Source organism: Halichoerus grypus, chromosome 13, assembly GCF_964656455.1.
Source record: "Halichoerus grypus chromosome 13, mHalGry1.hap1.1, whole genome shotgun sequence".
Lineage (NCBI taxonomy): Eukaryota > Metazoa > Chordata > Mammalia > Carnivora > Phocidae > Halichoerus > Halichoerus grypus.
In genome coordinates, this window is record NC_135724.1 from 64,831,857 (window position 1) to 64,856,950 (window position 25,094).

At 44.1% G+C, this 25,094-nt stretch overlaps 1 protein-coding gene across 15 annotated transcripts in view; it reads left to right on the forward strand.

Moving 5' to 3' along the window:
* The window catches only part of PRELID3A (PRELI domain containing 3A), a 70,109-nt gene that overhangs the window by 3,923 nt on the left and 41,092 nt on the right, over positions 1–25,094 (forward strand). For 2 of the 15 annotated variants that reach the window (XM_036121737.2, XM_036121728.2), the window contains 5 exons: positions 7,781–7,949; positions 9,281–9,370; positions 10,201–10,271; positions 10,381–10,483; positions 10,999–12,100. In XM_036121737.2, coding sequence (XP_035977630.2) covers positions 7,812–7,949; positions 9,281–9,370; positions 10,201–10,271; positions 10,381–10,483; positions 10,999–11,163 — 567 coding nt within the window. In that variant the 5' untranslated portion in view covers positions 7,781–7,811 and the 3' untranslated portion in view covers positions 11,164–12,100. The other 13 variants (XR_004926430.2, XR_013443408.1, XR_004926428.2 and 10 more) reach the window with 13 other exon arrangements.

Below are 25,094 nucleotides of genomic sequence, written 5' to 3' on the forward strand. Positions count from 1 at the left end.
AGTCACTTGCAACATATGGGTTCATCAGGTATGCAGTATGGGGCAGTCATCAGGCTCCCAGTAGAGGATACAAGTTTTCTAAAATTCCAGTCTGCATTCAAAAGCTCAAATTTTCTCTTTGGCAGCAAATAATAATCAGTTGTTCTTGAAGTGATAGGCTCGTTGTATTCATTTTTGAGAAAATGTCTGCCACATACCTAAGTCTGAACAACCAAAGTCCGTCCATCTGTTGTTTCGCATAGAAGTGGTGGGCTGGGCTGGAGAGTAGCAGCTAGCTGGGCCCACCGCCCACCAGCTGCCTGGGGCTCCCCCGGCCACGGTGGACCTCCAAGTGCAGTTGGTCTGCTTCCTGCGCGCCCTGCTGTCTTGCTCAGAACATCAGTACAGGGGTACTTAGGGGTCTAATGCAAAATTAATAATCTTACTATTTCATAATGGATATTTTTAAGAGACACTGGCATTGTTTTCCTGAGTGAACAGCAGTGAGCCCTGACCCCAAGTGCGGTTTGGGGTCAGGGCCTTCATTCGTGGGGAGAGGACAGCAGCTTTACCCTCTGTTGATTTTGCAGCATTGGGGTAAAGGTCAATGTGGAGCAAAAGGCAAATCATGTCTCAGTAGCACTGAGGCAGTTTTGGCCTGGCAGAGCTCTGGAGAGGGCTGGGAGCCCCCAGGCGTGGAGCACACTCTGCGAGCTGCCGGGCTGGGCCTGGAGTTGCTTTGGGCGGGTGCAGGAGCGCGCTGCCTTGCTTGTGGCCGCCTTCAGATATTTTTTAAAAACCTTGTTATTATGGAAATTTTAAAAGTATGCAAAAATGGAGAGCTGAGAATAGTGAGTGCCCGCTGCCATCTCCCACGTTGACAGTCACCCTCTCACAGCCCAGCTGGCTTCACGTGTCCCTACCCACCGCTCCTTCCCCTGGGTTATTTTAGGCAAATCCCAGGCGTCCTATAATTTCATCCCACTTCATCTTTCTGACACCCTGGCTGTGCATAGAGAGATGCTTTGTTACTCCTTTCCACTCCCCAGTGTGCCAGGTAGACCGAATCCCACCACCTCCTGGGCTGCCGGGCCAGGCGCCGCAGGGGTGATGCCCGGCGCTGTGCTCCGAGGCAGCCACCCCTGGGGACGGAGTCACACTCCACCGTGGTCACTGTGAGTCACAGACAGAGCCAGGACTGCGCCTCTCAGGATGAACTTCAGCTGATTCCTGGCCTGCCTGACCCAGATAGCTGAGCAAAAGCCCTGACACCAGGGCACCAGCCTTCTCAGCATCTCTCAGGGCTTGGACCGATTTACCACCCACAGCTCAGTCTCCCCCTTTTTCCCAACACTTGATATTGCCAGACTTTGACATTTTTGCCAATCGAATGAATGTCAGGCTATTTCCTTTAACCAGGAAGTGTGCTCTACTTAACCCTTGTTATTTTAAAAAATGTTATTTCCTGCATCTGCTGATGTCCATATTAACTTGTATTGGTCCTCCTGCTATAATCAGTAGAATTATTTATTATGTGAGTGTTTTAAGTGGCTTGTATTTAGTTTAAATCATCAGCTAGAAAGATGCAAGGTTTCTCTAGAAAAGAAAGATTTATTGTGTATGATGTGCTTCATACAAATATTTCAACTCTTTGCTAGTTTTAAGTAATTTCAGAAGGCAAAGCCTATTCTGCTTAAAGTAGTGATTTTTATGGGAACAACTCTTAGGACCTTAGCCTGCAATGCTCACAGAGTATTTCATTGAGAAGGCCCCCATGTAACTCGGTCCCTTACTGCTTTCACGTATGTCCAGATTCTCCCTCCTTCCCTAGATCTTGGATCAACCACGTCCCTGACAGTTCTTTCTCAGAGAAGAAGGCTCAGCTCTCTGGGTCCTCCAGAGTGATCAGGTGTAACCACATCTCTGCGTCTTCATCGCTTTATGTTAAAGCTGGTGGATGTATCAACTCAGTGACATGATTCCATGGTTTGAAAAAGCATTTCTTTGTTTAAAAGAGGAGATTTTAGACCAGTTCCTGACAATTTAGAGGCCATGGAACATAATGGAAACAACAGAGGGTAGGGGGCTGGGAGACCCAGTTCTAGAGTGGGCCCTGCTGCAAACTTTTTGACACGGGACAGAGTTTTATGAGGATAAAGTAAATTAATGGTCAGTAACTGATATTTTAAAAGGATGTCAAATATGGAACAAAACCCGTCAATTTGTTCGTAATCTTTGATATTTGACTTAGTAATTTCATTTCTAGGAATAAGCTTAAGGAAAAATTAGATATGTGAAAGATGAGTATACACAAATGTTTGCTACTGTCTTTATTTTAAGGAGCAAAATTGGGAGCAAAAGCTAAATAACCGTTGTAGGGAGCTAGTTACATATAAATACCTATAAGATGACCTGTGGTGTAGCCCTTTATAATCAGATTTCTTTTTTTTTTTTTTTTTTTTTTTTAAAGATTTTATTTTATTTATTTGACAGAGAGAGACACAGCGAGAGAGGGAACACAAGCAGGGGGGAGCGAGAGAGGGAGAAGCAGGCCTCCCGCCGAGCAGGGAGCCCGATGTGGGGCTCGATCCCAGGACCCTGGGATCATGACCTGAGCCGAAGGCAGACGCTTAACGACTGAGCCACCCAGGCGCCCCTATAATCAGATTTCTGAAAATAGGTTCCTGATATGGGAAGATGTTCATCATCAGTTAAATATAAAAAGCAGTGTCTGAGTATGGTTTGACCATGATCCTGTTTAATTTTTGTAAGGGGTGCATGTGTGTGTGTGAGTGCACGTGTGTGTGTGTGAGTGCATGTGTGTGTGTGAGTGCATGTGTGTGTGCGTGCGTGCATGCGTGTGCGTGCACACGCGTGCGCACGCGTGTGTCTAGCTCTTGACTCTGGGATGTGTCTACAAATGTTGTTTAAACTTGTCTGAGTACGTCTGCGAAAATGATGGCGTTGTTGACATACTCATCCTTGCCAGAGGCTCAGATGCTTCTGGAAGCACACACATCCCAAGGAAGGAAGAATTGGGGGAAGACGCACTCAGGGGACGGTCCACCCTGAAAACCTGAAGGGGGCACCTCTGACTCCCTGTGGACAGCCGTAGGGTTTCAGCCTAACCGAGCACTAAAGAAGCGCTGCCCCATCAGTGGGGCATACGTGAACGTGGCTCGAGACCTCGCCGATAGCGGGACACCAAACAGGGACAAAGGTGCCCACCCCCTGCCTCAAGGGCTCAGGGCCAGAGAGAGAGTGGCGGCGGCCTGCAGGAGAAGCTTCAGGGAGAGCTGGGGACACCTTCGGGGACTCCCACACAGCCTGGCATCATCTTTGGATAGTGGAATTGTGGATGCTTTTATTTGCATACTTTGTTTTTCAGTACTTTGGACACTTTTTATAATCAGAAAAAAATATGTTGGCCACTTCACGCCATATACCACTTCAAAGGTGGGACAAAGTACAGTTTCCCTTGAATAATGTGGGGCGTTAGGGGTGCTGAGCCCCTGCACAGCTAAAAATTACGTGTAACTTGTTTAAAAATCCCCTTTCTGCGGTGCCTGAGTGGCTCAGTCGGTTGAACGTCTGCCTTCGGCTCAGGTCATGATCTCATGGCCCTGGGATCGAGCCCCGCATCGGGCTCCCTGCTCAGGGGGAGTCTGCTTGTCCCTCTCCCTCTGCCCCTCCCCCTGCTCATGCTCTTCTCTCATTCTCTCTCAAATACAATCTTTTTTTTTTTTCTAAAGATTTTATTTATTTATTCGACAGAGACACAGTGAGAGAGGGAACACGAGCAGGGGGAGTGGGAGAGGGAGAAGCAGGCTTCCCGCGGAGCAGGGAGCCCAATGCGGGGCTCGATCCCAGGACCCTGGGATCATGACCTGAGCCGAAGGCAGACGCTTAACGACTGAGCCACCCAGGCGCCCCTCAGATACAATCTTTAAAAAAAAAATCCCCTTTCAGTAAATGGCCCAACTAGCCACACAGTTGTTCAAGCCAGAAACTTGGGCATCATTCTTGAGTCCTCCTCTCTCCTTATTTTCAGGATTAATACATAGTTTATCATCCAAATTGGGATACCTTTGAAGGTGAAAGAGGTCACTCTTAATATGTCCAATAAGACAAAAGGCAAAAATTGGAATTGTCCTGGACAAACTGGAATGTATGGTCACTTTGCCTTTCTTTCTCTTACAATTAGTTACAAAGTACTACTACTTCCTAAATATTTCTGTTGAATGTAGTTGACACGATGTTGTTAGTTGTAGGTGTATCACAGTGATTCAGTATCTCTGTGTGTGACGCCGTGTTCACCACAGGTAGCCGCCATCTGCACCACGTAACACTAGACTACATTCCCTACGCCGTATCTATCGTACCCATGAGGTACTCACTCCATAACTGGAAGCTGGTCTGTCCTACTCCCCTTCACACATTTTGTCCATCCCCCTACCTCTCTCCCCTCTGACAACCACCAGTTTGTTCTCCGCATTTCTGCATCTATTTCTGCATTTTATTTGTTTATTCATTTGTTTTGTTTTTTAGATTCCACGTATGAGTGAAGTCATATGGTATTTGACTCTGTCTGACTTACTTCATTTAGCATAATGCCATCTAGGTCCATCCATGTTGTCACAAATGGCAAAGTCTCACCCTTTTTTATGGCTGAGGAACATTCCATTGTATATACATATATACCACATCTTCTTTATCCATTCATCTATCGATGTACACTTGGATTGCTTCCATATCTTGGCTATTATAGATAATGCTGCAGTAAACATAAGGGTGCATATATCTTCTCAAATTAATATTTTTGTTTTCTTTGGGTAAATACCCAGTAGTGGAATGACTGAATTGTATGGTATTTCATTTTTAATTTTTTGAGGAACCTCATATTGTTTTCCATAGTGGCTACACCAATTTGCATTCCCACCAACAGTGCACAAGGGTTCTTTTTTCTCCATGTTCTCACCAACACTTGTTATTTCTTGTCTTTTTTATTTTAGCCATTCTAACTCCCTTATGTCTCTTAATCAGACATAAGGTGATAGCTCATTGTGGTTTTGATTTTCATTTCCCTGATGATTAGTGATCTGGAGCATCTTTTTGTGTATCTTTTGGCCCATTTGGGAAAATGTTTATTCAGGTCCTCTGCTCATTTTTAATTGAATTATTTGCTTTTTTGGTGTTAGATTGAACAAATTCTTTATATATTTTAGATATTAACCCTTTATCAGATATATCATCTGCAAATATCTTCTCCCATTCACTAGGTTGCCTTTTTTTTTCTGTTGACGGTTTCCTGCACTGTGCAAAAGCTTTTTGTTTTGGTGTAGTCCCAATAATTTCTCTTTGCTTTTGTTTCTCTTGCCTTAGGAGATATATCTAGAAAAATATTGCTACAGCCAATGTCAAACAATGTATCCCTGTTTTCCTCTAGGAGTTTCATGGTTTCATGCCTCACATTTAGGTCTTTAATCCATTTTGAGTTTTGTTTTTCTGTATGGTGTAAGAAAGTGGTCCAGTTTCATTCTTTTGCATGGAGCTGTCCAGTTTTCCTAGCACATTTACTGAAGAGACTGTCTTTTCCCCATTTTATATTCTTGCCTCCTTTGTGGTAGATTAATTGACCATGTGAGTGTCAGTCTATTTCTGGCTCTCTGTTCTGTTCTGTTGATCTTTGTGTCTGTTTTTGAGCCAGTACCATACTGTTTTCATTACTACACCTTTGTATTATAGCTTGAAACCTGGGATTGTGTTACCTCCAGCTTTGTTCTTCTTTCTCAAGATTACTTTGGCTATTTGGGGTCTTTTGTGGTTCTAAACAATTTTTAGTATTATTCTAGTTCTGTGAAAAATGTTATTGGTATTTTTTTTGAGAGTTTAGATAAACCACATGTGGTTTTTTTAAAAAAAATTTTATTAACATATAATGTATTATTTGTTTCAGGGGTACAGGTCTATGATTCATTAGTCTTACACAATTCACAGCACTCACCATAGTACATACCCTCCCCAATGTCCATCACCGATCCACCCCATCCCTCCCACCCCCCCTCTACTCCAGCAACCCTCAGCTTGTTTCCTGAGATTAGGAGTCTCTTATGGTTTGTCTCCCTCTCCGGTTTCATCTTGTTTCATTTTTTCCTCCCTTCCCCTATGATCCTCTGTCTTGTTTCTGAAATTCCTCATATCAATGAGATCATATGATACTTGTCTTACTCTGATTGACTTATTTTGCTTAGCGTAATACCCTCTAGTTCCATCCACATTGTTGCAAATGGCAAGATACCATTTTATTGTTGGCTGCATAATATTCCATTGTATATATATACCACATTTTTTTTATCCATTCATCTGTTGATGGACATCTAGGCTTTTCCCATAGTTTGGCTATTGTGGACATTATTGCTATAAATATTGGGGTGATGTTATTGGTATTTTAATAGGGGTTGCACAGACTCTGTAGATAAGAATAATGTATAACTTTTGATTCCCCCAGCAATTAACTACTTAAAGCCTAATATGGACCTTACTGATAACATAAACAGTTGGTTAACACATATTTTATATATGTATATACATATGTATTATACATTATATATATTACTACATATTATATTATTATATATTATGTGTAATATATACTGTATTCCTACAATAAACTAGAGAAAATAAAATGTTATTAAGAAAATCATAAAGAAGGGGGCGCCTGGGTAGCTCAGTTGGTTAAGCGTCTGACTTGATTTTGGCTCAGGTCATGATCTCAGGGGCGTGAAATCAAGCCCCATGTTGGGCTTTGTGCTCATTGGGGAATCTGCTTGAGATTCTCTCTCTCTCTCTTTCCCTCTGCCCTTTCCACCTGCTTGCACTCTCTCTCTCTAAAATAAATAAATCTTAAAAAAAAAATCATAAGGAAAATACATTTACAGTACTATCCTGTATTTATTGAAAAAAATCCACATATAAGTGGACCCACGCACTTCAAACCAGTGTTGCTCACGGGTCAACTGTAGTTGGTTCTCAGTAGAGCATCACTAGCTGGGAGTAGTAGCCTGTTCTAGATACACATGAGGCAGGTGCGTTACTGTACTATTTTAGCGTTGAGTTCCAGGTGTCGAGGTGGTCAGTTAGGTCCAGGAGCCCAGCTGGAAGTCACAGCCAAGCCTTCATTCACCGCAATAGTGCAGGCAAAGAAGCAAATAAACTCCAGCTCCCTAGTGTTCCACCCCTACCATGGAACAGCGTGGGAGGGGCAGGTGACAGGCTGGGATGGGGAGACATGTCTCTCTACCCAGAAGCCCCAAAGGAAAGGATGCTGCTTCTTAGGGACTGGGGGAGTGCAAGGGGTTGGTGGTGGTGGAAGATGTGGACAGGAAGGTGCTGAGTGGAGGGAGGGAAGTGGCTCAGCCAAGGCCCCAGTGCTGGGGTGGCCTGTGAGTGCAGCATCTGGGCTGGGAATGCAGACACACTGAGCATGGCTGCCAATAGCCTGAGACCTCTGTGTCCCCAGTGTCCCGAGAGTTCTGCCAGGCAAAGCCTCCTGATGGCCTCTGGTCAGCCCAGAAGGATCGCAGGATCCCGGATCCGGGTATGGAGCCGGATGCCTCAGATAGATTTGTTTGAGTATAACTTTAATTAAAACCAAAAGAAAAACCGTTTAATGAGAGCATTAACATTGATTTTCATTTCACTCTGTGGGCCGCAGCATCTTGGCCACCCTGGGCCACTGTGGCCCGCTTTACAAATGTAGGGATTGCCTGCTTATTCCGGATGGTTATGTGTTTCCCACCAGCCACCCGTGGGACACCGTCATCAAAGCTGCCATGAGGAAGTACCCGAATCCAATGAACCCCTGTGTCGTGGGAGTTGACGTGCTGGAGCGCAGTGTGGACGGCCGGGGCCGGCTTCACAGCCACCGCCTCCTCAGCACCGAGTGGGGGCTGCCCGGCTTCGTGAAAGCGGTGAGCCTGCAACTGCTTGCCCCGCCGCGCCTCCGATGGCCCGCTTCCCCGCGTGCCCCGGCGACACCTGCGTTGCCCCACCCCGGCTCCACCCGGTTGCGCCCAGGTTGTCCCCGCTGCACCTGCATCTGCCCGGCAAGTGCCCATCTGCAGGAAGTGACAGCCTTTCCTTAGAGCACCCACTCAGGACTTCAGAGAAGGCTGCGAGATGGTTTGTTTCTCTGTAAACTTCGTTTAGTTTCCATCTCCGTGGTGTGTGGCCCGGCTTCCCCAGCCTCGGCCCTGGCCCCACCAGCACAGAACCCTCTCGCCCCGTGTCCACTGGGGCCGCCCTAACCAAATACCACAGACTGGGGGCCCCAACAGACGCTTGTTTGCTCATAGCTCTGGAAGCTGGAGGTCCAAGATCAAGGCGCGCCGCTGGGTTGATTTCCTTGAGGACCGTAAGGGGAGGGTCCGGTCCAGCCTCTCTCCTTGGCTGGCGGACTGCTGCCCTCTTGCTGCCTCTGTAGGTGGTGGTCCCTCGCCTCACGCATCCCTGCTGTCTCCCTCTGTGTGTCCTAATCTCTCCTTCTTATAAGGACACTGCTCAGACTAGGATAGGGTCCACCCTAATGAACCCCATTTAAACCTAATTACCTCTCCAAAGGCCCTATTTCCAAATACAAGTCACATTCTGAGGTGCTGGGGGTCAGGACGTCAACATATGAGCGTGGGGGACACATTCAGTCAATGACAAGTCTCTTCTGCAGAGCCATCAGGGAGATTGTTGAAAATGTAAACCCGAGCACGACTTCCTCCTGCCCCTCCCCGGGCCCCTGCTCTCTTCTCAACACAGAGTCCCAGCGCTGACATGGGCCCAACACCCCCGTGAGCCCACCTTCTCCCTCCCCTGCCATGCCGGCCTCTCACTCCGCCAGGAGCTCAGCACGTGGGGCTGGGCCCAGGAGGCGTCATCGGCAGCTCACCCGGCTAACCCCAGGACTCTGCCTTGTGCCTCTCCCTTCCTGGCTCTGCCACCCGGCAGAGGGCCCTCCCCACGCTCCCGGGCCCTCCCCACGCTCCCGGCCCCTCGCCGTTTTCTTTTCTGTCAAGCCATTTATTACTGTCCTACACTCACCTCTACCTGAATTCACTCACTGGACCAATGGCGGCCTCGGCTGCTGGGGCAGAGGCACCTGAGGAGCTGTGCAGGGCTGTCCGTGGCTGGATCCCCAGTTGTATTTTTCATTGAATAGATAAAGGACTTAATTAGTAAATGAAATTTGTGTTTGATGCTACAGAATGAAATTTTTGACATGTCACTATGCTAGTTTTGCTTTGTTTTTTAGATTTTGGGAACCAGTAGGACTTTGACATACATCAAAGAACATTCTGTTGTGGATCCAGTAGAAAAGAAAATGGAACTTTGTTCCACCAATGTAAGCAATGGCCTAAGATGAGAAAGGTGCTTGGTATTTCCTGGTGTGGTGGGTAATGTCTTCATTTAATTTTATTTCCAGCCCACCTTTGGTCTAAGTGATCTTTTATTTTTAGTAGAAAGGCTGAATTTATTTAGCAGTATTTTATTTACCTTTTTATTCCAGTATAATAAATGTACAGAAAAACACACATAATGAATTGTCACAAAGTGAACACACCTTTGTAACCAGCAGACAGATCAGAGACAGAGTGTGACCATCCCCCAGGAGCTCCCCTTGTGCTCCCTTCTGGTGGGCGCCCCCACCCCACCCTCAAGATAACCACTATCCTGACTTCCAACAGCAGAGGTGATTTTTAGCAGTAATTTTACAAGCACCTTTTCCCCTTCACTCCTCTCTCACTCAAAAGAATTTATATTGGCCTACTGCACATTTAAAAAATGTGTTGGGGAAAATGCATGGGCTAGACATGGTTTATTTTTATAAAATCGTATTCTATAAAAAAAGCTTATCAGCAGCTTTGTGCTCATTTACCTGGATGCTAACCCAGAAGGATTATGCTTTTGTATGACTGCTGATGGTTTGGCGGTTTGAAAGGGCCTCGAAGGCCAGGCCAGACTTAGGTTTGGGTGTAGAGGACAGGTGACGGTCGCCGGAAGGAGCGGCCAGGACTAGGTTTCCCTGGGACTTAACGTGGTGGCACTCCCAGGGCCTAAATGTTTCTTCTCTTCTGGCTTCAGCGAGTGCTGATTTGGGGATGGAAGGTATGGGCAGATGGTCTGGGAAGAAATGCAAGAGAAATAGAAGCTAAAGCCATTTTTTGTTTCAAGATCACACTCACAAACCTGGTGTCGGTGAACGAGAGGTTGGTGTACACTCCGCATCCAGAGGACCCTGAAATGTAAGTCACTGCATCCTGGGATTGACACGTTGAATTCCAGGCTTGGGGTGGGCCGGAGCCTCCCCCTGGTCAGGGCTACTCAGCCCCTTTCCCGGCTGCTCTTCCGTAGGACGGTGCTCACACAAGAAGCCATCATCACTGTGAAGGGGATCAGCCTCGGCAGCTATCTGGAGAGTCTGATGGCCAACACGATATCATCCAACGCAAAGAAGGTACGGCTCTCAGTCCCGGGCCCCGTGTGCACGCCAGGGGCCAGATTAAGGGGCTGAAATGTATCGTCCTACCGAGGGCTGTGGCCCTCCATCGCCAGCGAGCTTGTGATGTCACAGCCTTTTCCACTGTCACGGTCAAAACCGGCCGCAGGGAAAGCTGTCCCGGGCCTCGGGGGGGAAGCGTTGGGTGAACGTGGGACACAAACGCAGCGGAGGCAAGTGCAGCGTCAGAGAGCCAACGAGCACAGGCTCATGCACAGGACAGACCCCACGCGTGAGCGTTGTCAGGCAGGTGGTCAGGAATCGTAGTTTCCCACCGGACAGGCTTCGGCTGAGCCTCCCGTCTGCCAAGCTCCCCCAGACCTAACTCCCGTCTCTGTGCCTCCCCTCTGGCAGGACTGGGGAGTAAGGTCTGTGGAGGTGGCAGGAGAAAGGTGGGACCCCAGGTCCCTAGCGGGAGGGCTGCCTTCGTGAGGCAGACACTGCTCACGGAGTCCAGGTTGTCCTCCTTCCAGCAGAGCGAGCCATGGAAAGAGCTTGGATGTGTGGCAGCCGTTGCACGAGTTCAAGGTAACGTCACCTGCCAGAGCAGGGCCTTCGCTTCTCACCTTCGCTTCCCTCCCAGGCCGACGTCTTCCTGGCTGTCCTCCCCGTCCCTCCTCTCTCCTGGTTTATTTTGATCAGAAGTAATTCTCCATTTGGGGGACCAGTGGGATGCCTACCATGCTTGTCACAATTTAACGGGAAAACTAGTTCTGCCTTGCATGTAGCCACGGCACTGATAGAAGAGCCAGTCTGCTCTGTTTTTAAGAAAAATCCAAATTTGAGCAATGTTGACAGTCACTCAGCTCAGTTCAGGGAAGGCAGGGCAAACACAGTGCCCAGAGCTGCCTGCCTCGTGTCCACACTGCAGGCCCTCTGGGGAGGAGACAGAACTGTACTCACTTTTGTGAGTCCAGGGTCTAGCCTGGGGCAGGCGCCCTAAATGTTTGCTGGAAAAAATAAGTTACAGGAGGAAAGGACTACTTGGTGAGGCCAAAGCCAACCCCGAGACCTCTTATGAGAAAAGGCAGAGGAAACTCAGTGAGGCCAAATGAAAGTCTTTTATTTCACTTTATGTGAGGGGTTGCATGTTGAAGGCCTGCCAGAGAATCACTTCCTCCCCCGAGCTGTGTTGCCACGTGGTAGCCTGCCCAGGAGACAGGAGAAGGAGAGCAGGTCATCCTGGGGTTTGGGTGGGATGAGCCCTTGAGGAGGCTGCGAGGCCGCCCGCTGGTCGGGCTCTCAGGAGGGGACAGTGCAGCTGATGGGTGCCGCGGTGGGCACAGCCCAAGCCCGTGTGAGAATTTCAGGCAGAGTACGTACCACCTGATTTCTGAGCTTGAGAAACTACCCGCTCCAGTGAAGATGGTTCAGGAACGGTGACTGCTGTATCTCTTTTAAAACGGGCCACGCTACCAAAATAAATAAATAAATAATAAAAAATAAAATGGGCCACGCTACCAAAATAAATAAATAAATAATAAAAAATAAAACGGGCCACGCTTTCCTCGTGCCCTTTGAAGTGCAGGCTGAGGCCTGCTGTCTGCAGCGAGGGAAGCAGAATTTCTTACACCATGTCGAACTCTTTCTGTGTTGCTCCAGGGGTGGGCTGCTATTGAGTGGATAATTGAAAATTCTGAGCGCGCTGTGAGCTAACGGGGTCTGCGCCTGCGCCTTATGATGAACAGTGGTAACTATAGTGTCTTTACCCCCATAGAGAATTTAGCATCTTGCTAACCGTGTGCATGGTGTGCGGCGCTGGGTGTTTCAAGGTGCGGCTGCATGCGTCTCCAGCCCTGTGCTCCTTAGTATCTTCTGGAATGGAAACCGCCCTTAGTTCATCCTCTTCCTAATTCATCTCCTTGTTTCATGGCAGGATTTATTTCCCAGGAAGACTTGGATATTGGTTATCTGGTCTCCAAGAGAGGCAGTTCAGCATCTCCCAAGCTGTTCTCAATACCTGCTTGCTTAAACATTTCCTAGAATTAGTGTATCATCAGAAAAGAGGCTTTCACGAGTAGTTCCAGACCAATCAGATGGGAGGGTTTTTTCATTTTGGGCAGGATCTGAATATTTGCACATGTTCTTATAAAGAATGCCCTGTGCCCTTGCATCAGCGCTGTGGGGCTGGGGGGAGTCCTGCTCCTCACTTGCTGTAGGCCAGCACCCAGCCATGTGACTGCCACTGGCTCTTTTCTTTTAGTGGCAGAAGCCATTTCTAGCATCTTCTTGAGCTTCACAAACATTCCTTGGTTTCCTAGGCCACCAGTGGCTGGACTGTCAGAAAGGGATTTGACACTTAATTGGTCAACAGTCATCTTCATACTTCATGGGAAAGTCAGAGAGTTTCCTGCTTCCCTCTGTTTAGGGAATCCTAATACTCCTGCCTTGAAACCCTCACCCTGTTGACCTTCCATACTGTGCTGCTCTGGGGTCCGCTTCCCACGGTTGGTCTGTCTGTCTGTCTGCAGCATGTGTGTACACACTCGGTGCCTCAATCAGCAAACGGGAGCCGTGTGGTTCAGGCTCCTTTAAGAACTTCCTGCTGAAGCTTAAGTTTGCAGAAGACCTTCACCTTGAACCCAAGGTCACGATCTGCCGCTGGCTCTCTCTTCTTCCACGGATGCACCAGTAAGGTGACCACATGTAGAGAGCCCGCCTGCCTGGTGAGCATAGTGTGTGTGGGCAGTGTGGCGTGTGTGATGTGTCACTCTGAGCTGTGGACTCTGTCACATTCTCTTTCCTCATAAACTAGGGCTAAACTGCCTCAATCTTTAATCAGATGCCTCACCCAAAAAAATTAAAGAAGAAAGAAAGAAAGAACAAAAGAAAAAAAGGAAGGAAGAAGGAAAGGAAGAAATAAGCGAGCCTTGAATATGGTTCGCCCCCGTCTGGGAGAGGTGTGGAATCTGCTGGAATCTGCCCCTTGCCTGGTCACAGCCTCCACCGGGCTCTTCGGCCTGACCTCTCAAGACAGGAGGCCCGTCTGTTGCAGAGTGAGACCCAAAGAAGGGAAGACCCCTAGGAGGGCGAGGGCCGCCAAGCTGCCACGCCGCCGCTGCCCACAGGCCAGCCACCCCCGGGCCAGTGTTGTCAGATTGCCCTTGTGCCTTGTCTGTCTTCCCCTGGGCAACAGCTCCCAGCAATTTTCTGCTGACTCTTGGGATCTTACTAAACAACTCCGCTCTTTCCTGATGACTCCCTGTTTCCCTCCCATGCCCCTTGGCCAACCCTCTGCACTGCCAGTCTCTTCACACATATCTGGCCACCGTTGGTCACGTCAGATGCTGCCACCGTGCAACCTTCTCACCACTGTTAGTGCAGGTCTGCACACACTGGAATAGGGGCGTCCACCCCCACAGTGACGTGTGTGGTGATGGTACCGTGAGCTCTCCCACCACACAGTTGGAATTGGTCAAGGGAGCAAAGCGCTCTGCCCTCAGGCTGTGGCTGGCTTGTCCTGGGTTCTGGGACCAGCGACCGCCGGGGCTGAAGGCTTGTGTTACTTGTCACCGTTCACACCCATCCATGGGGAGGCTCATGCACATGGAGCCACTGTGATGAAATGGTGGTGAAAGTGTTTGTGAGCTTGAGCTGTCCCGTTAGCTTTAAGGTACTTCCAGGTGGGAATTTGAACTTTCCTATTTTCACAAGGAGAATATAAAATCTTTCAGTCTGCTTTGAATTCTAAACACTTCAGAGAAGGCCTCCCCCATAAAGGATGAGTAGAACTGTGTTCTACCATTTTTTTAGATAGTGCTTTTTGTTTGATAATAGTATTTCTAATCTAAAATGAAATGATATTCATTTATATTTTTACCAGAATATTTTATGCTTATAGCTCCTGGTAAAACTGAGTTAAAAGATTTATGGTAAAATAACTCCCCTTACTCCTTCTGCAAAGCACGTTTCTACACTTCTGAGGAGATGCTCAACTCTTTTGGCAGTTTTTGGCTTTTACTGCTAGATTTCTAAATAAGCAAGCATATCCTGCTATTTCTTGATTTGCCAATTTTAGACATTATCTAGATATTACTTACCTTTTTGCTAAAGTATTATTTTATCTCTTTTATCTCTTCCTCCCCACTCCTATTCCCCCAAAATAGCTATATTGTTTATGGTTGAAAGCACATTCAGAGTTTCCATAATTCTGAAAATACAAATACATCGCTATTGCTTATTGCCAAGCCATAATTACATTTTCTTTCTTATGCAACTTTTTCCCCCTTGGGGATAATAATTGTCTTATTCTTTTCATTTATTTAATTATATTTTTTAAAGGTCTCTGGCTGAGTCCTTCCACACTCTTAATCGCTCTCTGCAGTACCTTGTGACGTCATTTTCCACAGGTCAGTCTTTTTCGGCAGCACACCCCCTCCCAGTTTCCCTGGCGCCATCCTTTCTGGAAGTCAGGCCTTACTCTCTGACCATGTGGCTGTCATCCCTTTTTGTGGGCATTTCTGGACATTTCCTTGATCTTCTCCTCTCCTAGAGCCCTTCTTTCCCTGCTTCCCTGCCTTCCTCTTTCTCTTTCCTCTCACGGGTTGGGGAAGAACATCTCATCATGGCTTCTCAGACTTGGCACATCTGAAAACGGCTCTTCTATTCTCATACTTCGTTCATAGCATCGCTGGACATATAATTCTAAAAAAAGCCAAAAAAACAAAAAACTTTCACTCAGAATTTTGAAGGCATTGTTCTGTTGTTTTCCACTCAGATTATTGATCCTCTATATGTGACTTCTTTTTTCTCTCTCTGAAAGCTTTTTGGATCTCTTTATCCTTGATGTTATGAAATTTCATGCGGTTAAGTCTCATTTGAAGTGAACTTTTAAAATTCATTGTGCTGCACTGTGCATATTAAAGTCCTGGTTTTGATATTGTATTATAATTATGCAAGATGTTATTGGGGGGAGTGGGTAAAGGGTACATGGGACATTCCTGTACTATCTTTGCAGCTTCCTTTGAATCTATTATAATTTCAAAATTAAACATTAAAAAAATATAAATAGTAACATCATGGAAAATGGTAGAGGCAGGTGCTCCCAGAATTGGTCCCCCCACTGAAATAACCAATAAGCTGGCAAAAAATGACAGAATCAACTTCTGTAGAACCATGGATTCTAATAGAATACTTCAACCAGGGGAGCACTTAGTGAATCTAAGTCCTATCTAACCTACCCTGCAGATTTTGGACTTGCCAGCCTCCATAATTATGTCAGCCAATTGCTTAAAATAAATCTCTGTCTATATGTACACATCCTATTGGTTCTGTTTCTCTGGAGAACCCTAATACGTTATGAAAGCTAAATTTGTATCAGTTCAAATTAGATTTTTCTGAATTTAAGATATTAATTATAATCACCAGGGTAACCGGTAAGAAAATAATTAAAACATCCAGAAAAGAAATAGGAGGACTCAGAATGGTAGTGTACCATTGTGGAAAAAAAAAAAATCAAACACAACAGACAAGGATGGAAAGAATTCAGGAACAGAAAATTATGAAACTCACAGAAAACAACTAACAGTGTAAGAAGTTAGTGGTTTTTCTTAGCATTCATTACTTTAAAGGTAAATAGATTAAACAAACCAATTAAAGGACAGAGATTGGCAGAGTAGATGAAAAAACATGATCCTACTATATATGCTGTCTACCAGAGACTCACTTTAGATCCAAAGACACAAATGGCTTGAATGTGAAAGGATGGAAAAAGATATTCCAAGTAAATAATAACCAAAAGAGCTGGAGTGGGCAACTAATAGCAGACAACATCTACTTTTGGTCAAAAATTGTTACAAGAGAAAAACAAGGACATTATACATCAATGAGATGGTCAATTCATCAAGAAGACAAAAGTTATAACCATTTACACACCAAGCGACAGAGCCCCCAAATATATGCAGCAAACATTAGCAGAACAAAAGGAGAAAGACAATTCTACAATATGTGACAAACTACGAGAAACACACAAATTACCAAAACTGATTTAAGAAGGAATAGAATCTCAACAGGTCTATGACAGTTAAAGACATTGAATCAATAATTAAAAACCTTGCAACCAAAGCCTCTCAGAGGGCAGCATAGGAAGAGCACCCTGCAGTTTGGTGTGATACCCCGGCAGATGGGCTGAGGACAGGCGGCTGGCCTGACTGCTGACAGTGCCCAACAGTGGCTCCAGACCCATAGCAGGCAAAGAGAGCCATTGCAGTTGACTGAACTGAAGGCAAATGCATCTCAGGCACAACAGTAGGACACACATAGCCCACATAGGAGACATCTCTGAAGTGCCTGGTCTGGTGAACAGGAAGCATTGTGTGGCAGGACACCACAGGTCCTCTTCTTCATAAGGCCACTACTTTCAAGATCAAGAGATGTAGCGGACTTTCCTACCCATAGAAACAAACACAGACAAAATGAGGAGACAGAGGAATATGTCCCAAATCAAGAACAGGACAAAAATCACAGCACAAGAACTAAATGAAATGGAAATAAACAATATGCCTGATAAAGAATTCAAAGTAGTAGTCATAAAGATACTACAGGACTTGAGGAGAGGGTGGAGAATCTCAATGAGACCCTCAACAAAGAGATTAAAAAAAAAAAGAACCAGCTAAAGATGAACTCAATAACAGAGATAACAAATACACTAGAGAGAATCAATAGCAGATTAGAGGAGGCAGAAGAACAAATCAGTGAGTTGGAAGACAGGGTAATGGAAAGCAACCAAGCTGAATAACAAAAAAAAAAAAAAAAGGGAAAAATGAAAAAGAAAAAATGAGAATAGGTTAAGGGCACTCAATGACATCAAGTGTGATAACATTCACATTATAGGGATCCCAGAAGGAGAAGAGAGAGAGAAGGGGGCAGAAAATCTGTTTGAAGAAATAATATCTGAAGATTTCCCTCATCTGGGGAAAGAAACAGACAGAAGGGACAGAAAATCCCTTCCTCCCGAGGTGAAGAGAGTACCCAACAAAATCAACCCAAGGAGGTCCACACCAAGACACTTAATAATTAAAATGGCAAAAGGTAGTGATAAAGAGAGAATTTTAAAAGCAGCACGAGAGAAAAAAAAGTTACGTACAAAGGAAACCCTATAAGGCTACTAGCTGATTTTTCAGCAGAAATTTTGCAGGCCAGAAGAGAGTGGCATGATATATTCAAAGTATTGAAAAGAAAAACCCTACAACCAAGAATACCCAGCAAGGGTAGAATACAAGGAGCAGTAAAGAGTTTCCCAGACAAACAAAAGTTAAAAGCGTTCACTACTAAACCAGCCTTGTGAGAAATGTTAAAGGGAATTCTTTGGGGAAAAAAGTCATAATCAGGAATAGGAAAATTATGAAAGGAAAAAATTTCACAGATAAATGCAAACATATAATAAAAGTAGTAGGTTAATCACTTATAAAACCAGTATGGAGTTTAAAGCACAAAAGCAGTAAAATCAATAATATCTACAAAAATCAGTCAAGGAGTTCACAAAAGGTATAAAATATGACGTCATATACATAGAATGTGGGGTTGGGGGAGTAAAAATTTAGTGCTTTTAGAACTTAAGTGACCATTAACTTAGTAATATACATTGCTGTATGCATGTTATAGATGAGCCTAATGGTAACCACAAATCAACAATGTGTAATAGATGCACAAAAAATAAAAAGAAATCCAAGCATAACACTAAAGAAAGTCATCAAACCACAAGGGAAGAGAGCAAGAGAAGAAAGGAACAGAACTAAGAAAACAACTGTAAAACAAATAACAAAATGGCAACAAATAAAACCTATCAATAATTACTTTAAGTGTAAATGGCCTCATGCTCCAATCAAAACATAAGGTGACTGAATGGATAAAAAAGCAAGACCCATCTATATGCTGCCTACAGCAGACTCACTTCAGACCTACAGACACATGCAAATTGAAAGCAAAGTGATGGAAAAACATTTACCATGCAAGTGGAAGCAGAAAGAAGGCTGGAGTAGCAATACTTATATTGGACAAAATAGACTGTAAAATGAAGACTGTAACAAAAGACAATGAAGGACATTTCATAGTGATAAAAAGATCAATCCAACAAGAGGATATAACAATTGTAAAATATGCATCCAACATAGGAGCACTTAATATATAAAGGGAGAAACTGACAGTAATACAATAATGGTACGGGACTTTAACACCCCACTTACATCAATGGATAGATCACCCAGACAGAAAATCAACAAGGAAACAGCAACCATCAGACAAGACGGAGCTAACAGATGTATGCAGAACATTCCATCTGAAAACACAATACACATTCTTTTCAAGTACACATGGAATATTCTCCAGAATAAATCACATTAGGCCACACACAAAAAAACTCAATAAATTAAAAAATTCAATAAATTCAAAAATATCACTCATCTTTTCCAACCACAATGGTATGAAACTAGAAAGCAATCACAAGAAAAAAAACTGGAAAGAACACAAATACATGAAGAATAAATAACATGCTACTAAACAATGAATGGGTCAACCAAGGCATCAAAGAGGAATTAAAAAAATGCATTGAGAAAAATGAAAATGAAAGCATAGTGGTCCAAAATCTTAGGGACACGGTAACTCTTCTAAGAGGGAACTGTATAGCAATACAGGCCTACTTCAAGAAACAAGAAAAAGCTCAAATAAACAACCTAACCTTACACCTAAAGGAAATAGAAAAAGAACAAACAAAGCCCAAAGCCAGTGGAAGGAAGGAAATAATAAAGATTACAGCAGAAATAAATGAAGTAGAGCCTAAAAATGAAATAGAACAGATCAGTGAAACCAGAGCTGGTTCTTTGGAAAGATTAAAAAAAAAACAAAAAATCTGATAAACATTTAGCCAGACTTATCAAGAAAAAAAGAGAGAGGACACAAATAAATAAAACCAGAGATGAAGGACAAAACAAAACAATCTCCAGTAACAACAACAGAAGACCAGGACCAGATGCCTTTACTGGTGAATTCTACCAAATATTAAAGAGTTAGCAAAAATCCTTAGCAAACTCTTCCAAAAAGAGGAGAGAATACTTCCTAACTCATTCTGTGAGACCAATATTACCTTGATACCAAAGTTAGGCAAAGACCCCCAGAAAATAAATCTATAGCCCAATATCCCTCATGAATACTGATGCAAAAGTCCTCGACAAAATACTAGCAAGCTGAATCTAACAGCATATTAAGATGCTATACACCATGACTGAGATTATACCAGAAATGGAAGGATGGTTCAACATACAGAAATCAAACAACGGGGGCGCCTGGGTGGCTCAGTTGTTAAGCGTCTGCCTTCGGCTCAGGTCATGATCCCAGGGTCCTGGGATCAAGCCCCACATCGGGTTCCCTGCTTGGCGGGAAGCCTGCTTCTCCCTCTCCCACTCCCCCTGCTTGTGTTCCCTCTCTCGCTGTGTCTCTCTCTGTTGAAAAATAAATAAAATCTTTAAAAAAAAAAATCAAACAATGATATATATCTCATTAATAGCACTAAGAGGGAAAAACTCAAAGATCATCTCAGTTGATGCAGGAAAAGCATTTGAAAAAACTTATCACATTTTCATGATGAAAACACTATTCTGGGAATAGATACAAGAATTCTAGAAATAGTCTAGGTATAGGAAAGAACTTCCTCTACATGAGAAAGGGCATTTTTGAAAAACCCACAGCCAACATCCTATGCAATGATGAAAGACTGAAATCTTTCCCCGTAAGATCAAGAACAAGACAAAGACATCCACTGTCATTACTGCTATTGAACATTGTTCTAGAAGTTCTAGCCAGAGCAGTTAGACAAGATAAAGAAGTATTAGGCATCCAAACTGGAAAGGAAGAAGTAAAACTATCTACATCCACAGATGACATGATCCTATAGATAGAAAACCCAATGAAGAAAGAATCCACAAGAAAGCTAATAAAAGAATTTAGCAAAATTAAAGGGTAGAAGATCTACACATAAAAATCAGTTGTGTTTCTTTACACTAGCCATGATCAACCTGATAAGAAAATTAAGAAAACTATCCAATTTACAGTTGCATCCAAAAGAATAAAATACATAGAAATAAAACAAGAACGTGAAGGACTGTACACTGAAAATTATAAACACTGCAGAAAGAAATGAAAAAACCTGGGTGGCTCTGTTGGTTGGGTGTCTGACTCTTGATTTTGACTCAGGTCATGATCTTGGGATCATGAGATTGAGCCCTGTGTCAGGCTCTGTGCTCAGCAGAGAATCTGCTTGGGATTCTCTCTCTCCCTCTCCCATTGCCCCCTTCCCCCTGCGTGCATGCTCTCTCTCTCTCTCTAATAAATAAATAAATCTTTAAAAAAAGGAAGAAATGAAAAAAGACATAAATGAATGGAAAGACATCCCTTGTTCATGGGTTGGAAGACTAATAATTGTTAAGATGGCAATACTACCCAAAATGTTCTAAAGAATCAAGGCATTTCTTATAAAAACTCCTATAGTTTTTTTTTTTTTTTTTTAGGAAATGGAAAAGCCATCCTCAAATTCATATGGAATTGCAAGGGATCCTGAATAGCCAAAACAATATTGAAATGGAAGAACAAATTTGGAGGACTCACATTTCCCAATTTCAAAACTTCTTACAAAAGCTACAATAATGAAAACAATGTGGGACCAGCATAAAGACAGACAGATAGGCCAATGGAATTAAAGTGAGAGTCCAGAAGTAAACCCATTGATACTCAACAAGGGTGCCAAAACAATTCAATAAAGAAAGAATAGTCTCTTCAATAAATGGTGTTGGGACAACTGGATATCTACATATAAGAGAATGAAGTTGGACCATTACCTCACACCATATACAAAAACCAACTCAAAATGGATCAAAGACCTACACACAAGAACAAAAACTATACAACTCTTAGAAGAAAACATAAGGGTGTATATTCATGATCTTGGATTTGGCAATGGATTCTTAGATATGACAACAAAAGCGAAAATAGATAAATTTGACTTCATCAAAATTAAAAACTTTTGTGCGTCAAAGGACACTATCAAGAAAGTGGAAAGACAAGCTACAGAATGGAAGAAAAAATTGCAAATCATATTCTGATAAGGGTCTATTATCCAGAATATATATGAAAAACTCTTACAACTCAACAACAAAAAGACAACTCAATTTAAAAATGGGCAGGGACGCCTGGGTGGCACAGTTGGTTAAGCGTCTGACTTCTGATTTCTGCTGGGGTTGTGTTCTTTGGGTCATGGGATCAAGCCCTGCATCAGGCTCCCCACTTAGTGTGGAGTCTGTTTGAGATTCTCTCTGACCCTCCCACTCATGCTCTCTCTCTCTAAAATAAATAAAATTTTAAAAAAGTGGGCAGGGGCACCTGGGTGGCTCAGTCGGTTAGGTGGCTGCCTTCAGCTCAGGTCATGATCTCAGGGTCCTGGGATCGAGCCCCACATCGGGCTCCCTGCTTGGCTGGAAGCCTGCTTCTCCCTTTCCCTCTGCCTGCCACTCTGCCTACTTGTGCTCTCTATCTCTCTGTCAAATAAATAAATTTTAAAAAATCTTAAAAAAAAAAAGTGGGCAAAGAATCTGAATACACATTTCTCCAAAGAAGATATACAAATGGCCAATAAGCACAAGAAAAAATGCTCAACAGCATTATTCACTAGGGAAATGCAAATCGAACCTACAGAAACTGCTCACAAGCACTCGGATGGCTATAATCAACTAAATGGAAAATAAGCATTGGCAAAGATGTGGAGAAATTGGAACCTTTGTTCATATTGGTGCAAATGTAAAATGATACAGCAACTCTACCCCTACTTATATACCCAAAAGTATTGAAAACAAGTACACAAACACTTGTACACGAATGTTCACAGTAGCACTACTCACAAATGCCAAAGGTAGAAACTCAAATGTCCTTCAGCTGATAAATGATCAACAAAAGGTGGTCCAAATATACACTGGAATATTATTCAGCTATAAAAAGGAATGGAGCACAGATACACACTACAACATGGATGAATCTCTAAAATATTATGCAAAATAAAAGAAGCCAGACACAAAAAAGGCCACATACTGTATGATTCCATGTATAAATAATATCTATAATGGACAATCCATATAGTTGGAAAGCAGACTGGTTGTTGCCAAGAGGAGAGGGGAGGGATGAGTGGGGGAGAATCTGCTTTAAGTGTTTGAGATTTCCTTTTGGGAACAATATTCTTTCAAAAATACATAAAAGCAGTCTATTTTTATGGTAAAAAACCAACCAACCAACCAACAACACGAGACTCTCGAAGAGTAAAACCTCTCCTTTAGAGGAGGAGAACCTGGCCTCTGCCAGTTAACTCCCGATTTTACGAAGGCTTCCAGAGGTGTTTTATGCAAATGCAAGTTATGGTTTTTTTTTTCTTTCCTTTCTTTTATTAAACATAGACAGAACCATACTGTATATACTGTTTTGTGCCTTTTTTCTATTTTTAAGCAACATTGTCTTAAAAAGTTTCCCCTTGAGATTTAGCTGTGTAGCACTGAAGTCTTAATTCCTGAAGGATTTGAGGGCTCCTTGCAGATAAACCCCGGATTTGCAAAGGCAGTGGGTGCAGGGCAGAACATCTGTCACTTCGCTGCAAACCCTACTCTGCCCCCATGAGCCAGTATCACCGAGACACCGACCCCTTTCTCTCGTGACAGCCTCTTGTTGCACTAGTAGGTAACTCTGTTCCACGGAGGGTAGGTAACTATATAGCCTCGCAGAGGTAATGGTTTAAAACTGTCACAGATGGGGTTCTGTTCCAGAGGGGAACATGGAAATTTGTGATTTGGGAAACCACACTGGGAAGCAGGGATAAGAGTATCAGGAAAGGTAGATTGTCTTGACTCCTCCATATGGCTAGAGTGTGCAGGGGACCCCAGTGTAGTTTCCGAGGAAGACTGCATGTTTAGGGCAAGGGTATGTACGTGTCGGTTACTCAGCCACTTCCAATTTTTGGTGGCTTGAGAGAGTGTGGTTAAAAATAAGCATAAGCACGTGTTGGGTTTTTAATTCCCCTTTGCTTTCCGTTATAAATAAAAAAAAATGTTAAGGTAGTCATTAAGAAAGTGGTAGCAGTTATTTTCAAAATTTCTTCAGTATGAAAGAGTTGGGCTGTGTAACTTTCATTTTGGTCTGGGAATGGATTCAGTATTTGTGCAGCTCTGTTTGGAATTCACCCCCAGCCCAAGCACAAGCGCTGTATGATACCGTATCATGGAAGCTGGGTGGCAGAGCCATGTGAAATTAAACCTCGCATTTGAATTTGGAAAATATGCAAAAGGTCAACTTTAATCGTATAGTATTGCTTCACAACAAATAATCTGTGGACACTGCTGTTGAGCTGATGTTCGGTAGGCACCCCCAGCACTCGAAGGAGGTGCCCTCTGGCAGAAGCTTTAGAACAGAAGCGGGCTGGGACCCCGAACTGCGGCGGTCTGCATGTCACCGGGCAGGTGTGCGCACCCCCGGGGGGTTCCTCAGTGCTGTTCTCTCGGCAGGGTCGCGAGGCCTTGGAGTGGGTGATCGGCCGACTTAACACGGAGTTGGAGGGCCTGGCAGCCCCCGCCTGCACCAGAGCGTGAAGCCGCCCCCCGCGCGGCGCCCGGGACCCGGAGACGCAGGCCCAGCAAAGGTGGCAGCCGATCACCCCTTCCCCCCCCGCCCCCCGCAGGGGACTGCCGCGCTCGCCCACACTTGGTCTGTCGGAGGGAGCATTCGTGATTAGTGCATGCCTAGAGACATTTAGGAAAGGGACTCTGGGAGAGGAAGTGAATTTGCCACATCTTGGCCTATAGCTTACCTTCACCTTTATCTTTACTTTTTTTTTTAATGGAAAGTTTTGTTTAATAAACAAGAAGTTAAATCTCTAATATCCCTTCCCCAGAAGCCAAAAATATCAGAGTGTAAAAGGGAATGGCTTTCTCCCAGCGTTCACATAGAAGTTTCTCCTGGGTTTTAATCCCGAGTTTGCTGTGATCACAACCCCAGGAGATCCCGGGAGGCCCGCCCCCCACCGTGCCGGCTGGGGGCCTCTGTCCTGTGCTCAGCGCTGACCGGCCCCTGCTAACCTTTGGTGACATTCCACAAATGGAACAGTGTTGTGCATGCACGCTGACTTTCCTGACCAGATTTTATCTTCCACTGACCACAGACCTTAGATTTAACTTAGGATATGGGTTTTTAATTATATGCATACAGCAAATAACATAAAGCATCCCTATTTCATTTTAGTTTCTGAACATGAACTAGGATACCTTTTTCCTTATTTATGTTTTAACTAAACCAACCAGTTTAGTTTTTAGAAGAGAAAGGACTATCGGGAGAAACTAGTTATTTTGATAATGTCATATTACTTGCTTTATTTTATTGCCCAAAGTATAGAAATAAATCCAGAATCCTGCTGCCTTTCTTTCGTTTCCAGTGTTACATCCTTGTTATTGTGGCCCTTGAGTTTGGTAGGAATAAAAGTTGAATACATTAGTTACTGTGACCACTCTTCAGCTACACCAGAAGTTACTGGGGTGCTGCTTCCTCTGGGAAG